This window comes from Pogona vitticeps, chromosome 2 (genome assembly GCF_051106095.1).
Source record: "Pogona vitticeps strain Pit_001003342236 chromosome 2, PviZW2.1, whole genome shotgun sequence".
Lineage (NCBI taxonomy): Eukaryota > Metazoa > Chordata > Lepidosauria > Squamata > Agamidae > Pogona > Pogona vitticeps.
Genome location: NC_135784.1, coordinates 134,733,037 through 134,752,282, shown reverse-complemented (window position 1 = coordinate 134,752,282; position 19,246 = coordinate 134,733,037). Strand labels below are relative to the sequence as shown.

The window sequence follows — 19,246 nt, the reverse complement described above, 5'->3', positions numbered from 1 at the left end:
TTTCGAGGGCGAGTTCAGGCAGAGCATCTTGTGGCCCTCAAAAGCGCCAGCAGTAGAGCAGTGCAGGGTCTGTGCTCTGGCACTCGAGTATCTAGGATTCTGGGAGTTGTAGTCCAAAAGCTGAAACACGCGCAGCTTTGTGGACGTATTTTGTTCCGAACCAAATGTTGTGGTCTGCAGTTCCCTTCATGAGTGCCCTCGATCTGGCGGGTTATATACGTACACTGCGCCAGAGCTTGGACATAACTACTTAGTTGTCGTTCATTTATTTCCCCCCCATAACTGTGGTATAACGACATTACACTGTCGCTTAATCCAAATAAATGAATGGGAAACCTTGACATCTGAGCGTTCAGCCTGGAGGCAGGCCGTGCAGCATGGCCTCCCAATTTGAAGAGAAACTTGTCCAGCAGGCCGAGGCCAAGAGGCAGTCCTGAAGGCAGCAAAACCAGGGAGCTGGACAGGGGACAGATTGTATTTGTCTTCAGTGTGGAAGGGATTGTCACTCTCGAATTGGCCTTCTCAGCCACACTAGAGGCTGTCCCAAGTCCTCCATACAGAGCATGTTACCATAGTCTCTCGAGACTAAAGGATGCCTAATATAATCTAAATCCAAATAGCTTCATTCACTAAATGCTGGCTCATGAGTGCCTCCTATTGAAAGAAGAATGGGAACATTGGAAGTTAATTTAAGGAAATGGGGAAGCAAATAGTTACTTTTAAAATTGTAAATATAACCCCAATGAACTCCTGAGACTGCTTAGAACTGTAACTGAAAATAAATACATTGTAAATGTACTTTTCCAAGCTCTTTTCAAAAGGTTAACTTCAAAGCTCTAAAAGCCTGGAACAGTGGAGCTAGATAACCATTAAATGTAAAAATTGTGGTTTGCAACAGCAAAAAAACGACCACAGTATGGTGTGTAGGGGATAGAGAAATGGACTGGACCTCAGGAGACCTGGGTTTGATTCCACGGCTCTTGCCATGGGATGAAACTATACCTCACTTACCTTGAAAACCCTATTAGGGTTGTTGCAAGTCAGCTCCGACTTGACAGCACATAATGAAAACAACATATATGTTTAAATTTTAAATATGCACTAATTAAGCACAATAAATTCCGGTCCACAAAGTCTATGCTGCAGTAAAATTTAAATGCCATGAAACTAGTCTCCTGTGTTTTCCAGTGTTAGATAATTTTAGACTATGAACCTCATTATTTTATGGGCCCCACTTTAGACTCTAATGGCTGGAACCCAACTAGCCATTTACAGTTATGTAAGTGAAATGGTATGAAGCATGGCGGCAAATTGCCATGACTTAAATGAAGTACTGTTTGCCTTCCTGGGTGCATGCCCAGAGCTGAAATCAGCACTTCCATTAATTAGCAGCAATTTGCTTCTGCAACTTACACAAACGTAAATCACTAGTTAAATTCTGGCCTTGGTGAGTTACCTTAATGATGATGATGATGATGATGATGATAATGATGATGATGACCACGACGACTTAGAGTGACCCTTTTCAGGATTTTCCATGTAGAGAATTACTCAGAAGTGCTTTTCGATTCCCTCCTGCTGGGGGCACTATGGACTGTGCAGCTTACCACACAGGCTGCTTTGCCTGTAGGAGGCACGGTGGGGAAATCAAACATTGAAGCTCTGGCTCTGCAGCCAGATATTTAAACCACTGAGCTATCCTTTACTTGCTTTAAAATAGGCACCTGCCTTACACACAATGGGGTATGTTGTGTAGTGTTACCTCTCCCCGCCAGAATATCACTCTGCACTATCACCTATCCATAGAACTCCTTCAAGTTAGGTAAGATCGTGACCCAACTCAGGCTTTGCCCATTCACATGTAAAAACCTAACGTGTGTGTATATATCCATGGAGCTCCTTTTGGCTTCCTCTGAATGTGGGAGAGGGACATGGCTGTCAGGCAGTAGCTGGAGGGCTAATTCACACAGATCTGCCCCAACCCTGCCATGAGCTGACTCTAATGACTAGCTTGAAAAGAAACAGGTAGAAGGCCTTGTGATTTTGAATCGATTTTTTTTTCAGCTAACAGTACTTTTTCTACCATACAAAGCCGTCAAATAATGGTGGATTTCACATAATGTTTTATAAACTGCTTTGGGTGCCCACTAGGGGAGAAATGCAGGATAAAAAATTAACTAATTTCAGTATATTTTAATGTTCAGTGACTTTAACTCATTAAAGAGTGCAACAAGATATATGTGACTTAAGACTCAATTGTTAGTAACCCTGATTAGATCAATGGGTTTAAATTGTTACTAATTTTAGGCTTATCTTCTATCACTTTGGAGTAAAATTAGTCCATAACCTGATTTTATCTAGTGTTCTGGTAGTGATCTTTGTATTGCAGTATACTTACCTCCTGCTTTATTTGCATTGGAGTGTGCAAAATAAAATGCATTTAATTAGCCAAATGCTCTTTAAACAGGAAGCAGCAGTCCTTTACATCTTTTGCTGGGGTAACTTGATTTTTCGTATTTTGCTGTACCAAAGAGCTGCAATTCAGAAGCTGGCACTTGGACATAAATTTTAAAATATCTTGCCACTTCTGTAGTTTCATATGCTATTTTTATTACATCTCTAAATTTGTTGTGGTTTTGTGCCATGGTTTTTATGAAGAGGTTTTCTAGTTGGCTCAGTTGTAGATGAAACACTCATTTTTCCAGGGCTTTCATCCAAATTAAAATGCTGTAAGCAAGAACTGTATGTACGACCACAAATGATTTGCCACTTGCAGTTGTGGTAGAAAGTTGGCAGGTCTTCCTGCAACTAAATGGAAACACAAATCATTTTTAAATTTTAGCCAATTTGTCAGAAAAGAAATTAATGATAAATTTGAACCTGCAGGTTTATAGCCTGCCTTAATCTGCAGTCTTAAAATAGTCACATTATTGTATTTATGCATGGACATGGACATGTTCTAACCTTCATATTAACAATGTGACCAAAGAGTCAGAAAGGGCTTGAAGAAAAACTTAATCCAAGAAGGTGAGACAGCAAGACCTGACAAGCATCATTTGGTCTTCACCTGTGCAGAACTTCATCCATCAATGACCATTCCATCTGACACCAGTGAAAAGGGAATGGAGATGGTCCCCACCTTTGGCTTGGTTGGGATTCCCAGTCCTTCTCATCTTTCCATAACCGCCTCTTGCATGCTGATTTTGCCTGGGACATTGACCAACGTTGTTCTTGTTATGTGCCATTAAGTCAGAACTGATGTATGTATAGCAACCCTAATAGGGCTTTCAACATAGAAGTGGTTTTTATCTGTTCCATAGCCCCAGTGAGTTTCCTTGGCTGAGTGGGAATTTAAACCCTAGCCCTGTTGAGTCCTAGTCTGTTGTTCTATCCATTTCACCACACTGGGTATCCCTGACCAACTTCTTATGCCACAATATGAGTCCTGATATCCAGAATTTTTTCTTAAATTTTCTTCTGTCTCTTTCATTATAAGCCATTGTTTTAAAGCTCATTTAAGCACATTCAGGGTAGTAACTAAACAGATATTGATACATATCATCCTGCTTTAGTATACATTGTGCAGTCCAAGTCAGCCTAGTCTAACTTCTCCAACACATTTTTTACAAAGTCCCCATACTGAACTCTACAGCCATCTAGAAGACAAAGTCACTCCCATTACTGTTGGACCTTCATTACAAAAATCATCCTCTTAGACGTACACCCCACCCAATGCTCCATAACTTACGAGAGAACTGGATACAGTACTCTGGGACCAACCATTTAAAGAGTACTGCTTTAAGATATTAAGCCCAATGTGGTGCTAAGACTTTGGGGTAGAGGCCCAAGTCCTAGTTAGCAGGATGAACTGCAGGTTTATTGCATTTTAAAATCTCTTCCTCTTTCTCGCTCTCTCAAACATTTAGGTGTCAAGATTTCAAATGTGTATGTATAGAGTGGTAAGATAATAAAAGGGGGTATAGAAAAAAGTAGCCTTGAAAATAAAAGTGCTTTCAAAATCAAGACTTAAGAGTACACTATAGTCATTTGAAAACAATTAGCAAGCTCTCCAGCTAGGAAGGTCACTGAACAATATTCCTGATAGCTGAATGTGTTTGTTATAATGAACATGTTTACGTTACAATGTGTAAACCTGAAGTTGTATTTGTAATTACAGCTATAGAATATCCTTTTAGTGATTATATTTTTAGTTCACATTACTCTAGTGTTTCACGATTTTAGAGTTACAGTATCCGAGCGAATAAAACGCTTAATGATACAGAGCATTATTATTCTAAGCTCTGCAAAAATTTTAGTTATGGCAATGTTATCAGCATTTTGGCAGCTTATTAGATGTTATAGATCCTTGAAATTTCAAAGGCTGCAGAAACTATTGGGTGTACTATTGAAAAATCATTCTTGGAATACGAAGATTTTGATCTCCAGACCCCTGGAAACGAGATTATTTACAGATTGGAGGGAGGTGTGAACAACTGAATTAATTATAAATATAGGAAGACAAACACACACAGGCATTCAACTCGTCAACATAGCAAGGCTTCATGCTACAGCACACATAAGGTACCAACAAAATTCATGTTAGCAGCACAGCAGTAATCCACATAGATTTTCCTCCCTAGAAAGAAATTAGCCTGCATCTAGTAATATGTTTAAGACTAAGAAATGCTTTTTGATTCTATATATTTTTACTTTTAAGAACTTCATTATTTTAAGAGATGAATTCTATGTCTTTTGTTTCTAATGTGCCTTATTAGGCTATAAGCACTTGCATTTTAAGAATGTATAGTAACTTAAAACATTCTTCTGATCTTTTATTGCACTTGTGCTCCTGTATTTTCGATTGAATGCTGATTTAAGTATTTGCCTGCAACTTAAGTTTAGTTTTCATACATTTTAAGCATTTGTGCCTATAGTTTTCCTCATAGTTGTAAGACTTTTGAATTTTTAAAACAGCTCTTAAGTGTTTTGTGTTTATGGAACATAGAAGCAATTTAGATGAATAAAGCTTGTAGAGTTAGACAAGCTGATGTTGCCTGGGATTATTGAAACCTTGAGAATACTTTGATAGATGAATTTTGCCATGATTGTTTGATTTCATTCTGGAATTAACCCTCAATTGGCATAAAATGCTAGCTTTGACAAAAACAGGCTTATTTTTCACTCTACAGCTGAATGATTTCCAAACTTGAGTAACCCAGGTGTTCTTGGACTGCAACTCCCAGAAACCCCACGCAGCACAGCTAGTGGGTGAAGACTTCTGGGAATTGCAGTCCAAGAACACCTTAGTTAGCCGAGTTTGGGAACCACTACCAGATACAGTATCTATAATATTCTGTAGGTCTCTTAGGGGTATGTCCAGGCATCCAACTCCCTGACCTGATGCACACTATCATTAACTGGAGGTTAGCAATCTGCAATTTTAGTTCAAAAATCTTATTGTGCTCTTCAGGAAGTGTATGGGGTGATTTGCCATCCTTTGAGAAGCACTCAGCACTCCTTTTCAATCACATTTTTTAAAAAAATGGCCCCTAAGTGATGTAAGAAGGCTTTTCAATTAAAAAAGTTTTGTATGACAAAATGTGGAAGAGGAGGTTGTACAAATGTTGCCCATTCTTGATCTATCTCATCCTCCTAAATCCCAAGATTAAGTCTCAAATATAAAAATATCTATAGTACTGAAATCTAAACAGGTCACAAAATACAGTGTTTCCCACCAGTAAGGACATTACTCTGTAGTGTGACAGGTAGGAAAAAAAACAGACACACAGAGGCTATTTAACTGCCCAGTACAATATAAACGGGATGTTCTCAGTAATGGTGCTTCAGAATGCCACCCTTTTGGACAGACTCTCTGTCTTCCTTTGTTAGACCCTGCCTTTTTTTTTCAAATTTAATGCTTACTATTTTTCCATTGTAACTGAGTCTCTTCAGCTCCCCCTTTGTTGTTTTTTTAAAATGAGGTTTTAAACATTAATCTATTCTGGTTCAGGTTTTTGTTTAAAATGCAGAAAAATAGATTATAAATAATATAAAGTGCACAACATGTTCATTCTGCAAAATATTGTTAAGCAATTCATATTTTTAGGGAGGCTGCTGTAGAGGGACAGCACATTACCGCCTTACGGCTCACTGCCAAAGCATGCTGTGCCAGCACCCAAGTTCTTTGACTTTAGGTGAAATCAACCACTAAATTACCTCGCTTCCAGCTCTATGTGATGCTCTGCTACCCCAGGATTAAAAGACAGAAGCCAATCAAAAGAGAAACAGGATGTAAGGATTTTTCATTCAAAACATAATTGAGCAGAAATAGTATTCACGGGCTGGAGAACATGTAATCCTCCAGCACAGCCAACGGTGAGAACCAGTAGTTTAACATTTTTTGCACAAGGAGGGCTAAGCATTCCCTACAACTTTATTCACCGTCATGCCTTACAGAAGTCAGAGTCTAATCAGAGCAATTCAAATTAAATTTGTACTGAGCTTCACATTAATGACTATTCCATAGTATCAAATAGTGTTTGCCCATATTTTGTAACAGAACTGAAAAAAATCCCAAGAATTGTTGAAAAAGAGACCTATATTATTTCAACCAGATAAAAATCCTCCTCCTCCATGAAACAAGTGTAACACTTTTAAAAATACATACATTTTAAAATGCAAAGTCATTTTTCCTCCATGTCGTGCAAATGCTACAGGCATTTGATAAGAGAATGGTGACATGTATTTTGACAGCTGCTGTTAAACTATGAACAGAGAAAGCCGACTGGTATTTATTTAACATGGAAAACAATGAAAGAGTTGATTAGGATTGTGTTTGTATATTGTTTAATAGAGACTACATTTCCTCGCACATTTTACATTATAGAAACAACTATGTGTTTGGAGGGGAGAGGAAACCTAAAGCAGAAAGCTTTCTACTACTCCAAAAAATGTGGAAAATTACAATAGTACTGTGTTATGTAAAAAAACAACATTCTGGCTTATCTTTAAGCTTTGGAAGGAACAATGAATACAGCCAGTTGGTTCACTATTCAGCATACTGATCATTCCAGTTTATCCCCAAAGGCTTGTTGAGAAAGCACAACACTGCTAGCACAGTAGTCAGTCAATAACAATTACAGTACATCGGCATTGTTTTCATTACCAGAAGTACAAAGTAACTAAGGTGACATCACTGTTTCTTGCTGATAGCCAGAAATATCTGACTAAAAGCTCAGACAGAGGAAACCAATGAAGTCATGTAATTTATCTAATAACTAGTCTGATTCATAATAACATTTATCCTCTATGCAAATATAACATAATTTTATTTTGTACAAAAAGGAAGCCTTGGGAGGTAGGCATTGACGAAGAACCAGTGAAAACCCTTGCAGACATATCTGTAATCCTGAGACCCTGGAACCAATGATGTAGAGCAGCATTCAGTGATTGTCTGCAAGGAATGCATTAAAAAATTTCTGGAATTGCAGAAATAAATTCTGTTTCCAAACCAGCTAATTTCTATTTTCCTTCCACGAGCAGTAATAAACTGGTAGTTTGTGATGTCCTAGAGACAGAATGGATCCATTTGATTCACTTTTTAAATTCAAGCACCATCTGCCATTTTAGAATAGTTTATGTCAAGTTTAGATTTGGCTCCATAATGCCCATGGAAAAGTTTGTAATTCCTCCCTGGTTAATTTCCATCCCCTTGATTACAAATCCTTTGCTGCAGCAGCTTCTCCTTCACCTTCTTGGGTGCTCTCTGCAAGACTGGCTTATATTACATGAAAATACTGTTTGCAGTGTCGTTTTAGTGGGAGAAATGTTGGAAAGGGTTTATTCTGTAAATCAGTGTTTCCAAATCCCACATCCTCCAAATCTACTGGATTACAGATCCTGTCATCCCTAGCCAGCACAACTAGTGACCACTATGAGAGTTACTGCAGACATCTGGAAAGCACTAAGTATGCCACACCAACCTATAACTATTTCTGATCTTTGCTAAGTGCAGAAGGAGAAACTTCCATCACTTGCCTTAATTCAATGTCTCACTCACAGATCAGTACTCAAGAGCCACCAACCCTACGGCTTTCACCTGCCATACCCAATGACATATTGCTTTAAGAGCTCTGGGCCAGCAAGACTGGCTAAAATCCTGTAGCTGAGTATAGTAAGTTGCACTGGAGTGGGCCAATTGAATCTGTGGAGATTAGATGAGTCTGTTCCTCCACAGGTTCCACTGAGTCAAACCAGCCTACTGTTGTCTGGTTGTGACTTGCTTTAGCATAGTAAGTCACAGTTAAGAGTAGGTCCATTTGCATCAACAGAATTTACTGAGGATTTGACTCACCAAATCATTGGTGATTCAATGGGCCTACTCTATTGTGATTTACTTCACTAATAACAGGAATTCAGCCATTCTATGGGAGGTACAACCTACAATTTTAACAGTCTATTCTCCTGGTCTCTTCTCCATCATCTCCAAAGCTCCAGCCCAAACTGTTTACTCTCAGCGCTTTTTAACTACTACTTAGAAACATGTCAGTATGTCATTACAATGCATGTTGTTGACACTGCAACTCTGAAGTGCTCAGTTTCACTTCAAGGTTATACCTTTATAATTTAGTCTTGACATCCTCACAGTGAGATTAAGTAATACAGTTCATGCCTTCCCCCGTCTGCACCCCTGATGACACACTGCTTGCTATTGTGGCTGCAGTACAGAAAGTGTGTGTTAAAGTTGGAAAGGCACTTACCGGATAGGCACAGTGATTACTTACAAGTGCACAACTGCTCCTTGCACAGCCACATTGTTTGATCAAATTTGGTGCGGGTGGGCAAATGTATACATTGGCAGCATAATTCCTATGCAAAAGTAGTACTTATCTAAAGAGATTTAATTCTTTTTTTAAAAAAGCAGCAATCTGCAGTGTAAGGCAACCATGGCTAAGGGTTCCTATTGCTCTCAGTTGTGTGTGGATAGGCTTCTAATCTATTGCCACTGAAAAGCTGTTTATAAGATGATAGCAATAGTTTCAAACTGCTTGTAGAAGTTTGTAACTTTGTGGAATGCCATTGATGGAATGTCAGAATATCTCCCACATCCAAATGAGCAGCATTCGGTTACAGAAGCACCACAAAGTCAATTGATCAACAAATCGAATCTCATTAAGGAAATGCCAACTGGCATTTGGCAATGAAATCAAGAAATGAATTACCTTTCGCAAGTGAAGAACACTCCCTACAATATTTTCATTACCAACAGCAACCTTTTCAATCTTTTCATATAAGGCAGGTTCCTTCAACCTGGTGCCTTCCAGATGTACATGACTGCAACTCAAATAATTCCTCAGCCAGCTAAGAGTTACAGGTCAGTGCATGATTGTAGAGGATGCCAGAGTATCTAGCTCTCTACCCAATCTTGTGATAAGTCATTTAAACTGTCAAGACATCTCCTCGCCTTTCTCCCCAAGAAGAATAACCTGAACCCAAGTATTTCTACAATGCAGTGTGAGTTACTGCCCTTAAATTATCCTCACTACCCCTTCTGTTGATTTTTTAACAACAACAACAAAAATATCAGACATTCACACTCCAGATCTGGTGATTCTGGATCACAAAGGAGATCTAGAAGGACTATTTTTCTCCACTCCTTCTACAGATACTAGTGAGCATACCTCGAAGGAGACACACAGTGATTCAAAACGTCAGGTGAAAGGCAAACAAGCTTAGATCTCGAAACTAGGCTGTAGATGAACAAGCCTTAAGATCAACAGCCCATGACTAAAAACTAGAGGAATATAAAGGTGACCACTGAAAACGCCCACTGTTTTCAACAATACCTATGAAATTATTTAGGGAGTAACAGCAATGTGAAGGACAAGGTTCACGGTCCTGATTCTTTGAGGTGCTACACAGCTCCAAGAAGAGGTCTCATTGTAACGGTTGCTGAATTCTTCCCATCCACTGAGCCCATTATCGTCGCTTCAGCACTGAGACGCAGTCTTTCTTTAAAGGCCCAAGTTGCATGTGGGCATCCACACTTTCAAGGAAAAAGGCTGGTTTAAGGTTGTGGGTAAAGAGCGCTGGAAACTGGTGGTTGATCTTATTCTGGAAGGGGTCGAAGAGGCCCTTTTTGAAGCGAGCCACTTTGAACTGCTGCAGGCACGTCATCTTGGCATCCTTGACTCCGAAGAATGTCAGGGCCTTCTCAGAATACTCCAGGTAGACCCCAATGGTGTGGAAGAAGGAAGACTGCTCTATCACACAGTCAAAGCCACCGAACCAAGCAACATAGTTCTGCCCGTTCCACTGCAGGCAGCAGGACTTGTCGTTCCTGCCCAGGCGGCCCTTCTCATAGGACTCCTGTGGGTTAAAATCTTCGGTGATGACCCCGATGCTCACCCAGCCATCAATGATCTCCACTTCCCAGTAACAGTTGCCGCGGTTCATGAGGTTCTCCCCCAGCACCTGCTCGCAGTTGATGAACCGCGTTGAGCTCTCTGGGTAGGCAATGGGAGTCAGCACACGTTTGGCCCCCTTGGTGCCAAAGAGCTGGATGAACTTGTCCGCCGTGTCGCTGTCCAAGTCAATGATGAAAGCAACTGTGAAGGACCAGGAACGTTTTAAAAGAAAAAGAAAAAACAAGGAGAAGGATCAGCATAAGGGCTCTTTTTTTTCATGGATGACAAAACTGAAACATAAAGGGCCTGAGGCTAGCTTTCATCACTTGACTGGCACATAATCATTTTAAAGAAATTTGAAATTTTACACTGCAATTATACTGAAGTGAGAATTACTTCACAGTAGTGGTGCTTCGGTTATGGAATGCTGTTCCCTGGAGAGCCTGACTTTTAGGGGCTAAGTAAAGTGGCTCCCCCATGTTTGGACCCCCAACTCTGAAATACCTTTCCCAGGGACCTGAAGTGAGGGGCCCTATCCATCTGATGTCATGACAGTCATTTCAGGTGTCAGACAAAGCCTACCTGTGAGAGTCTAATTCTAATCACCTTGCAAACGTTGAGTTCCAAATTGTGGGTGGGAGACACCAGTGAGAAGAGAGCTGGGCCTCTCTGTCATGGGCCACAGAACATTCATGTCCCAAGTTAAACACATTTCAGTCCCACTAATTTCAATAAGGAAAGAGCTGAGATGCACTCTCACTTTGAAGTCATATGGGATATAAAAGTGTTTGATATTTAGGCTGGATCAGGCCCTTGATTTTTATCCCTGGTTCATTAACTTGCGAACTTCAAAGGATGTACAGATCTGTCATAGGCCTTGTGCTAAAAGGTGCTCCAGGGACCCAGAAAACGGGGGGCGGGGGGGCAGGGAATAAATCCAGAAAGGCGACAGATAAAATAAAATGATCTTACACTTGAGAAAATAGTCACGTGACTCCAAACAGGCAGCGTTGGTAGTTTTTTCAGGAATCTGGGGCCCCAGGGTCACTGTGGAGAGAGGAATTTCATCAACAAATATTTTACTCTTAAGACTCCAGGCAATAACACACACACACACACACACACACACACACAAAACACACACCACAGAAATAAAGGGGCTCTTTACAGGGAAATAACATGATCTGATATTAGAGACAGGTGCATTACTCAAGGTAGCCACTTGGGGGCACACCTCCCTTTTAAACATCAGATCCCGCTATCCTCAGCAGGGTTGTTCAAACAGGAGAGCTAATGAGCAACAAGGGCTGTCCTTGTCTGTGCTGCAGTTTTCTCCTTACATGAACACCACAGAAATTAAAATAGGGAGGGGGGGAGTGACCAATCTTTTGGTTTTACAGAGTCATTGAGCAGGGCAACTATTTCCCCAAGGTCTACAGCCCCTTGTCTTTCTCTGCTTCAGCTTTTCATTTCGTGTGTGTGCGCGAGTATGTGCGCGTGTGCTGTGCATGCGTATCTACACTCACTTCTATTGGTGACAACCTCCTCTAAATAGATCTTGCAAGAATTGCCAGTGGTAGGAGAAAACGACAACAGATGCAGTTGGGGGCAATTATACTAGACTTACGGAGAATCCAGGAAACACTTCTCCCACATGTTAAGAGTGGCATGTTTTGAAGTGCAGGTGCTCTCCCTAACGGTCCCTACTGTCAAGAGAGTCCAAAAACTGGAGGCAGCTGTCTTCAGTCATGAGTATATGTATGTCTGCATGGCCTCTGCCCGCTCAACAGAGAGGGACGGCACTTGCAACACCTAATCCAAAGGGATTTATTTATGCCACCTTCTGCCAGCAGTGCCCCCCCCCCCCCCGTGTTCTGCACAGGACAAACAGGGCAATTTCTGCATAAAAGGATAAATGGATGCAAATCTGACAATGCAGAGAAAGAAATTTCAGAACACTTCAACCTCCCAGGACACACTGTTATGGATCTACAAGTGGCTACGGTTGAAAAAAGGAATTGAAAAAGCAAACATGAGAGGGACACAGCAGAAATGGGCTGCACAAAACAAATTCCAGTGAATCCCTAAGGGATTTGATTTGACAGAAATCAAGGTGACGACCGAGGATGAGATGGCTGGACAGTGTCTGCGAAGCAACCAACATGAATTTGACACAACTCCGGGAGGCAGTAGAAGATAGGAGGGCCTGGCGTGCTCTGGTCCATGGGGTCACGAAGAGTCGGACACGACTAAACGACTAAACGACGATGAAGGTGTTTTAGCTATATATTGATTACCCAGCTTTCTCTAATCTCTCATGAGTGAAACAGTTGCCTGACAGCCCCAGACTCTGACTTCCTTTCTCAGAAACACCTCTTAGCATTCCTATGGCAGCCAAATCCACAGGACTTACAAATGTTACCCTGGCTAGGACTGCTAGCAAAAGTAATTAACAGCTTGACAGTCCTGTTGCTATGTTAATGAGAGTTTGGCTGCTCTCTGTATTGCCCCCTGGTCATGGGGATATGTCTATAGAGGACATGCATTTACACTCTACTCTCATATGTCTTAGGAAGTGAATCTGATCCACGAAAACTCGCTGTGAAATTAACTGTTAGTCTTCAAAGCACTACTATAGTCTGCCTTTTTTTTTCTTTTGTCAACATCACAACCCTTATGTTGACGAGAATATCTACTTCCTCTGCCCTAGCCAGTGTGGGGTATACAACTAAATTCAGAAGGAAAAGCGGAGGTTGGAGAGGAGAGTTGCAAATGATGTATTTTTCTGTGCTAATTAAAAATATATTTTCATATATGTTGGCCTGGGTTCTACTGCAACTTGGCTTCCCTCCTGCTCCCAGCAAGGTGATAGGTGGCCCAAAGGGACCTGGGGCACAGATCTAGAACCTTACCAACGTGGGAGGTGTGGTAGAAAGCAGAAAGATGTGAAACCTCTTTTTGAGCAAACCATCACTCACACTAGATGATTTCTCTTTGTGTACATGATGAGAATCATACCTGGAACAAGAAGCTCTTAATTGCAAAGAATTGCCATAATAGCCAAAGGGAATGGGGGACATTTTCCATTTAATGTTTTGTGCAGCTGCACAGAGCAAACACAACTGGAAATGTTAATGCAAAGAAATACGAGAGGCGAAAGCCAGCTAACTCCCCTTGTGATTGAAACAGCACATCAGTCCTGGTTCTGGCAAGACTGGGGGATTAGAAACCAAAAGCTGTCAATAAAAGTATTCCCTGCACTCTAAAATAAAAGCCTCTTATTTCAAGGACAGCTACTTGGACCTGCTCCCCAAACCACCACTGAACACACCCAGTGATGTTTCTTTCTTGCCTCCTGATTTATTTGAGTCATTATGGAAACCTCATAAAACCTCAAGAGTAAGGCATAGAGCCCAGAAACCTGAGACCAAATTAAGTGTCCTTGTTATTATGCAATTTTAGAGCAGCTGCACCCTTTGCAGTACTTTTAGATTAAGGCTATAGTCTGGAAGGTCATTTTCTGTTGAGGCTGCTAGCATCCATCTAACCACGCACGTGAACCTGAAAGTACTTCTGCGCACCTTGTAAACACTGGTGGTGTAAAAGAGGACCTCTGACTGTAGTAAATAAGGGCTCTGTCGATTCTAACACCCTGAAGTTTACAGTGCAAAATAAAAATACAAAAACTGTACAGGTAAAACATATCTGAATGAAGCTTTGTGCCTAGGATTTGCCACCATGACTACATCAAGGAGAAGAACTAGGGATCTCTAGAAAACAATCAGGAAGGAATGGCACTGAAAGGGAACGGCACTGAAAGGAAAGGAAGTCACACATGCTCTTACTTGTACTCTCAACCTATGCATAATCACAGGGACTGCTAGATCTTATACAGACAGTCTGGAGCCTTATCATTCCCTGTGCATTGGTTGTTGGAATCTCCATATCGGATATACTGCGGCCAAATACTTTCTACAATACCTGTAAGACAATTATCAGTATAAGGAAAGTCATCTATGTTTCGCAGCTGGTGAATTTGTGGTGCTCCAGATGTTTTTGACTCCTGATCCCCAGGAGACCCCAGCCAGCATAGCCAATGGCAGGAGACTGTGGCAGCTGCAGTCAAAAACATCTGGAGGGCCTGTGGCTCCCCATGCCTGCTGTCACTGAAACACTGGAGAAGGCACAGGGCTCTGCGGACGTCAAAGGACAGGCAGCGTTTCTTCTTGTACAGACCTTCTGGCATCCCGTAAAGAACAGGCCCATCGTCTCCTTTTCCGGAGAGCTGGTCCCAGTAGTTCTTGCAAACGTTCCCTAGCACCTCCTTGACAGCAAACACGGCCTGGCTGGATTTGATAAAACTCAGCTCTTTAGGGAAGCCTGTAGATGGAAAGATTTTCTCTTCAGCAGCTATTTTCAGTGCCTGGAACTCCTGGGCCAAAAGAGGAGAAAGAGAAATTAACCCATGATAGGACTTATTTTGCAGACTTGCCTGTGGCCACGGCAACTCATGATATGGAAACAGGCATACCAGAGGAGGGAGGAGGAGAGAGGAGCAGCAGCAGCAGCTACGTTGGCTGTCGCTGAGGGCACGCCACGTCCCTGGATCCACATTTGGAACAAAGTGGAGTCCAAAAGAGCCACCTCCCTAGAAGGTTCCTTTTTCCCAGCCTCTACAAACGAAACAGATGGGGACGTATTTCTTTGTAGAGTTCCAGAAACACGGCTAAGTACTGGGATATTCTATTCATAAAAAAACTTTACAAGATGTAGGGCTCAAAGGAAGGACAGAAAGCCTGTTGAGTCCAAACCGGCACCACCCCACCCCTATGCCTGAGCGTGCCTATGCAGAACCACTTGCCCTCATCCAGTGAGGGCCAAGTGCACCCATACACACTTCCTCTGCGACAACAGGAGTGCACAACCTGTGGCCCTAGTCTGCTTCCTATGGGGTCCCCAAAGCTGAAGGGGTGCAATCCCCTTTCCCCAATAATCCAGTGGATCTCTTGAGAAAGAAAACTCTCTCCTCTGGATTCCAAGGTCCAGTGTTTTCTTGTCAGTTGTAGCAGCAGTGGTGCTGGGGGTGGGGGGTGGGAGAGGTTTTCACTTCCACCACCTTCCAGTGACCTCTGGATCCTAGTGGCTTTAACTTCCCTCCCCCTCTGCACTGAAATGGGGAAGATGAGGGACAACGGCCTTTGTGTTTGTGTGTACGCATGTGCGTAGGGCCCCCAGCCACAACCTGGAGCCAAAAGCATTCTGCACCCCTTCTGCTATATATGGTCCTGAGCTCCACAGAGTTTCTTCGCTAACCTATTATTATAGAGAAGACCAGTTCACACAACCACTGCTGTTTAATGCCTGGGTGTTTGCCATTCCTGCCTGAGCTGCACCAGGCCCATAATAAACGGCCGGTCGATCATCCAAAGGCATGAGACGCAGAGCGCACCTGCAGGAAAGAGATGGTGTCTGTGCTGGGGACCTTTTCAAGGTTCTGCCGGCATTTAGTCAGGGTGGCACGCCTCTCCTCCTTCTGCCGCAGCTCTTCTTCGGCACCACTCAGCATGGCTCTTTCACCATCTTCAATGAACCCAAGGACTTCCTTCTGAAAGGCTGCCAGGACCTGGGCGGTCTCAGCAAAGAGTTTGCTGACCTTCACCTTCTCCTTCTCAGCTGTACCCTAAAAACACAGAGCTACATTTAGATCCATTAAGAGTCCATCTAATGCATGATGGTCCCTCAAAACATGGACAGAACAAGAGCCTACCTTCAAAGGGAGATGGCGAACCAACCAGCCAACCAACCAACTAACCAAGCATGATTCAAGAGATCTGAATTTAAGAAGTAGTCATCAAGCTACTTTAAGCTAGACAGGATGCCAAATGCAACTTCAGAAAGCAAGTGAGATTGTAACAACATGGCCAGGCACAGGTGCAGTTTTCATGAGGGAGAAAGGTTGTTTCCAGCTACAATGGTGACAATCCCTCCCCCTCGTTAAGTCCTAAAGGAAAAGCTCCCACTGGCACCAATAGGAACTTGTTTTTGCAGGATAATTTTGGGTGGAACGGCGGGGGTTGTAGGAGGTGGGTTCAGGGATGGGTGTATGAGGTTCCCAGACTTCTGGAGGTTGCCCACTCTCACCTCAGCACTATGGCTGTATGTAGTTTAACATAAACTGCATTTAACTTTAAAGTTTAAAACTATTTGACATTGAAAATGAAGGGACGGGGAAAAGAGTCCTTGCAAAAATCTCACTTATGACAGCACAGCTATTACAGGAATACCTTTCTGCTCTTATCAGATTTCCAGAAACGAGGAAGATTCTTCCCACAAACAGAAAGGCTCCCCATGACATGCTACTTTTCTACGGGCATGAAGTCTTCTCCATTAATGGAGAATTCAGATATACGACTCTTTGCCTGCATCCTGAAGTGAAGGGTCATGTATCTGAATTGTCCAAGAGAAGCACCATGTGGTTCTGTGGAATGTGTAGAGCAGCCCTCCAGAGGCTTGAATATTGATGTGTAAGCCGCCTAGAGTGGTCGAAATGACTAGATAGGCGGGGTATAAATACAATAAATAAATAAATAAAATAACTGCATGTATACATACAAGCATAGCTTTGTTCTCTGTTTATATGTCATCCCTAACTGAACCTCACAGCACTGTGGCAAAATGGAAACAGAATAAGCAGATGAACCATCTTTTGATAGCTAAATCTGAAGACAACCTCCATCCTTTCTCCTCCAGGCATTTGTGTGGAAAGAAATATAAGATTTTTATTTTTTAAAAATCCCTCTGTTTTTATTTGCCTTATTTAATATCCCACATTTATGAATGTGGAATATTGTGCTTCCAGATACATGATTCAAAATACCAGGAATCAGCCTAATATTGCTGCACAATATCATGCCCGCGTTGCCAGTAGGAAAAAAGGATGCCAGGTTTTACGTAGCAGAGGGCAGCCTGAACGTTGACAATGGGCCGTCAAAAGGTACGGAAGTGAAAAATTGGCAACCACTGCTGTAGACCATCCTGAATGCTGCCACTGGTGTTGTCAACATTCGGGCTTCCCTTTGCTATGTTAAGCTTGGCATCTGCTATATCTGTGCCAAATTTGGTGCTGATCTAAAATCCAGTTTGAAAGTTACAATGTGTTGTTTGGGCTGCCCCCATTTTTAGAACTGCTTTATAGAATGCTGGTTTGCTCTGCTGCACAATAGTGCAGCTATAATTCAGCAGCACACAGGGCAATGCTCAAGGTTTAGCTCTCCATCCTGAGGTAAAAACCAAGTTAAGTCATCTTACTTTGATAAGGTCCACTGTCCTCCTCGTCTGTGCAATAAGGACTCCAAGTTCATCCAGCTGATTCTCAACACTGTTCAGAAGTTTTGGTCTCTGGGCCTTCAGATTAAAAAAGAAAAGAAAAGAAAGGGAGAGGGAATTAGAATCTTAACTTTCGTTTACAAAAAAAGTACCTTTATAGTTCAATAATCATGGTGGCAGGCAAATACGTACAGGTCATCTGTTCCCATGAAAATTAAAATTAGTTTCCGTGAAGATGCAAAGCCCGGAGGATAGGGGGTAGAACTTTACTTTGCACAGTGTCTCAACTCCTTTACACCCCCAAAATCCTTACAACCCCTTTCCAATCATTTATGTTTTAGTTATATTTACATCCAGTCTTTCTGGACCTTTTCACCTTCACAAGAACCCTCTGTGGTAGGTTACACTAAGAGACCCATGATTACACAGTGATCATCTGAATGTCAGTTTTCCATTGCTGTGCACAACTCCTACATAAACAATTGCTCTTACTGGCTCTCTTTTTCCCCCTATCTTACTGTTCTGTCTCTGAAAAGATAAAAAATTAAAAGAAACTCATTCTCTGGTGGTTGGCCCTGAACACACAGGGTTGGTTTGCATTTGGAAGTCCGATCAAGATGTATTTCATATATCTGATTGTTTTTGCAAAAGTGGCGGCTCTTTGTCTACAGGACCTGTAAGGAAAGCAGTGTTTCCTACTTCCTAATGGTCCAGCATTCGAATTTTGAGTGGAAATTTTCTAAAATAATACAAGTGTAACAGTTCAAAGATTCCAAATGCCAATTCAAGCAATCTGCTCGGATGAGATAAAGAGCAGACCATGACCGGGTTACTCAGGAAAGAACAATCACTGCACTATGAGAGAGACAGAAACAGGCTTGGCTCAAATCATATCAATATTAACACCCACACCCATGCTAGAAAGCAAGGAAATTAATATGCCAGGGAGAGAACTTATCTAGGGAAGCCATAATAACCCACTGATCTTTGAAAAACAGACCACAGGAAGGGGAAAGAGAGATTAAACTATAAAGCAGCCCAGACTCTTTTAACAAGATGCCAGATCTTGGTAACAGATCCAGTTCTTTTTCCAGAGTGGACAATGGTTGCTCCTTGGTTGTATCTGCTGATCCACACAGCAGCATTTTGTTGTTGTTGTTCTAGGAATTAATTAGAGCTAAAAGCAAACAGGTGGGTTGTTTAAAAGTGGAAAACCAGAATTAAAATTAAAAAATGGGTGAGTTCATTTTGAATATTTATATATTATTTTTAAAATTTTATTTTAATGTAGCTTATGTGACTGCTTGTATATGGTACCACAACAGCTCAGATATGAGCATTTTACCCTACATTTGCTGCCAGCATATCCTTTAATGTGTTTTTACATGCTTTTCTATTTCTTAATTTGCTTTTATGGTTATTTTAATAATTTTTAGTTTAATAATTTTAAATAGCTTTTTATACAGTTTTAATTCTTCTGTTGTTAAATGATTTTTGAGCACCTTAAGTCCCAC

At 41.6% G+C, this 19,246-nt stretch overlaps 1 protein-coding gene across 1 annotated transcript in view; it reads right to left on the bottom strand.

The window, feature by feature from the left end:
- Window positions 1-6,829: 6,829 nt before the first annotated feature.
- TRIM47 (tripartite motif containing 47) overlaps window positions 6,830-19,246 on the bottom strand; it is a 51,215-nt gene continuing 38,798 nt past the window's right edge. The window contains exons 8-12 of the mRNA XM_072990519.2: window positions 17,715-17,810; window positions 15,856-16,086; window positions 14,643-14,838; window positions 11,379-11,453; window positions 6,830-10,607 (exon numbers count right to left, since the gene is read on the bottom strand). Of these exons, the coding sequence (XP_072846620.2) occupies window positions 9,979-10,607; window positions 11,379-11,453; window positions 14,643-14,838; window positions 15,856-16,086; window positions 17,715-17,810 (1,227 nt within the window). The 3' untranslated portion in view covers window positions 6,830-9,978. The remainder of the gene's footprint in view (window positions 10,608-11,378; window positions 11,454-14,642; window positions 14,839-15,855; window positions 16,087-17,714; window positions 17,811-19,246) is intronic.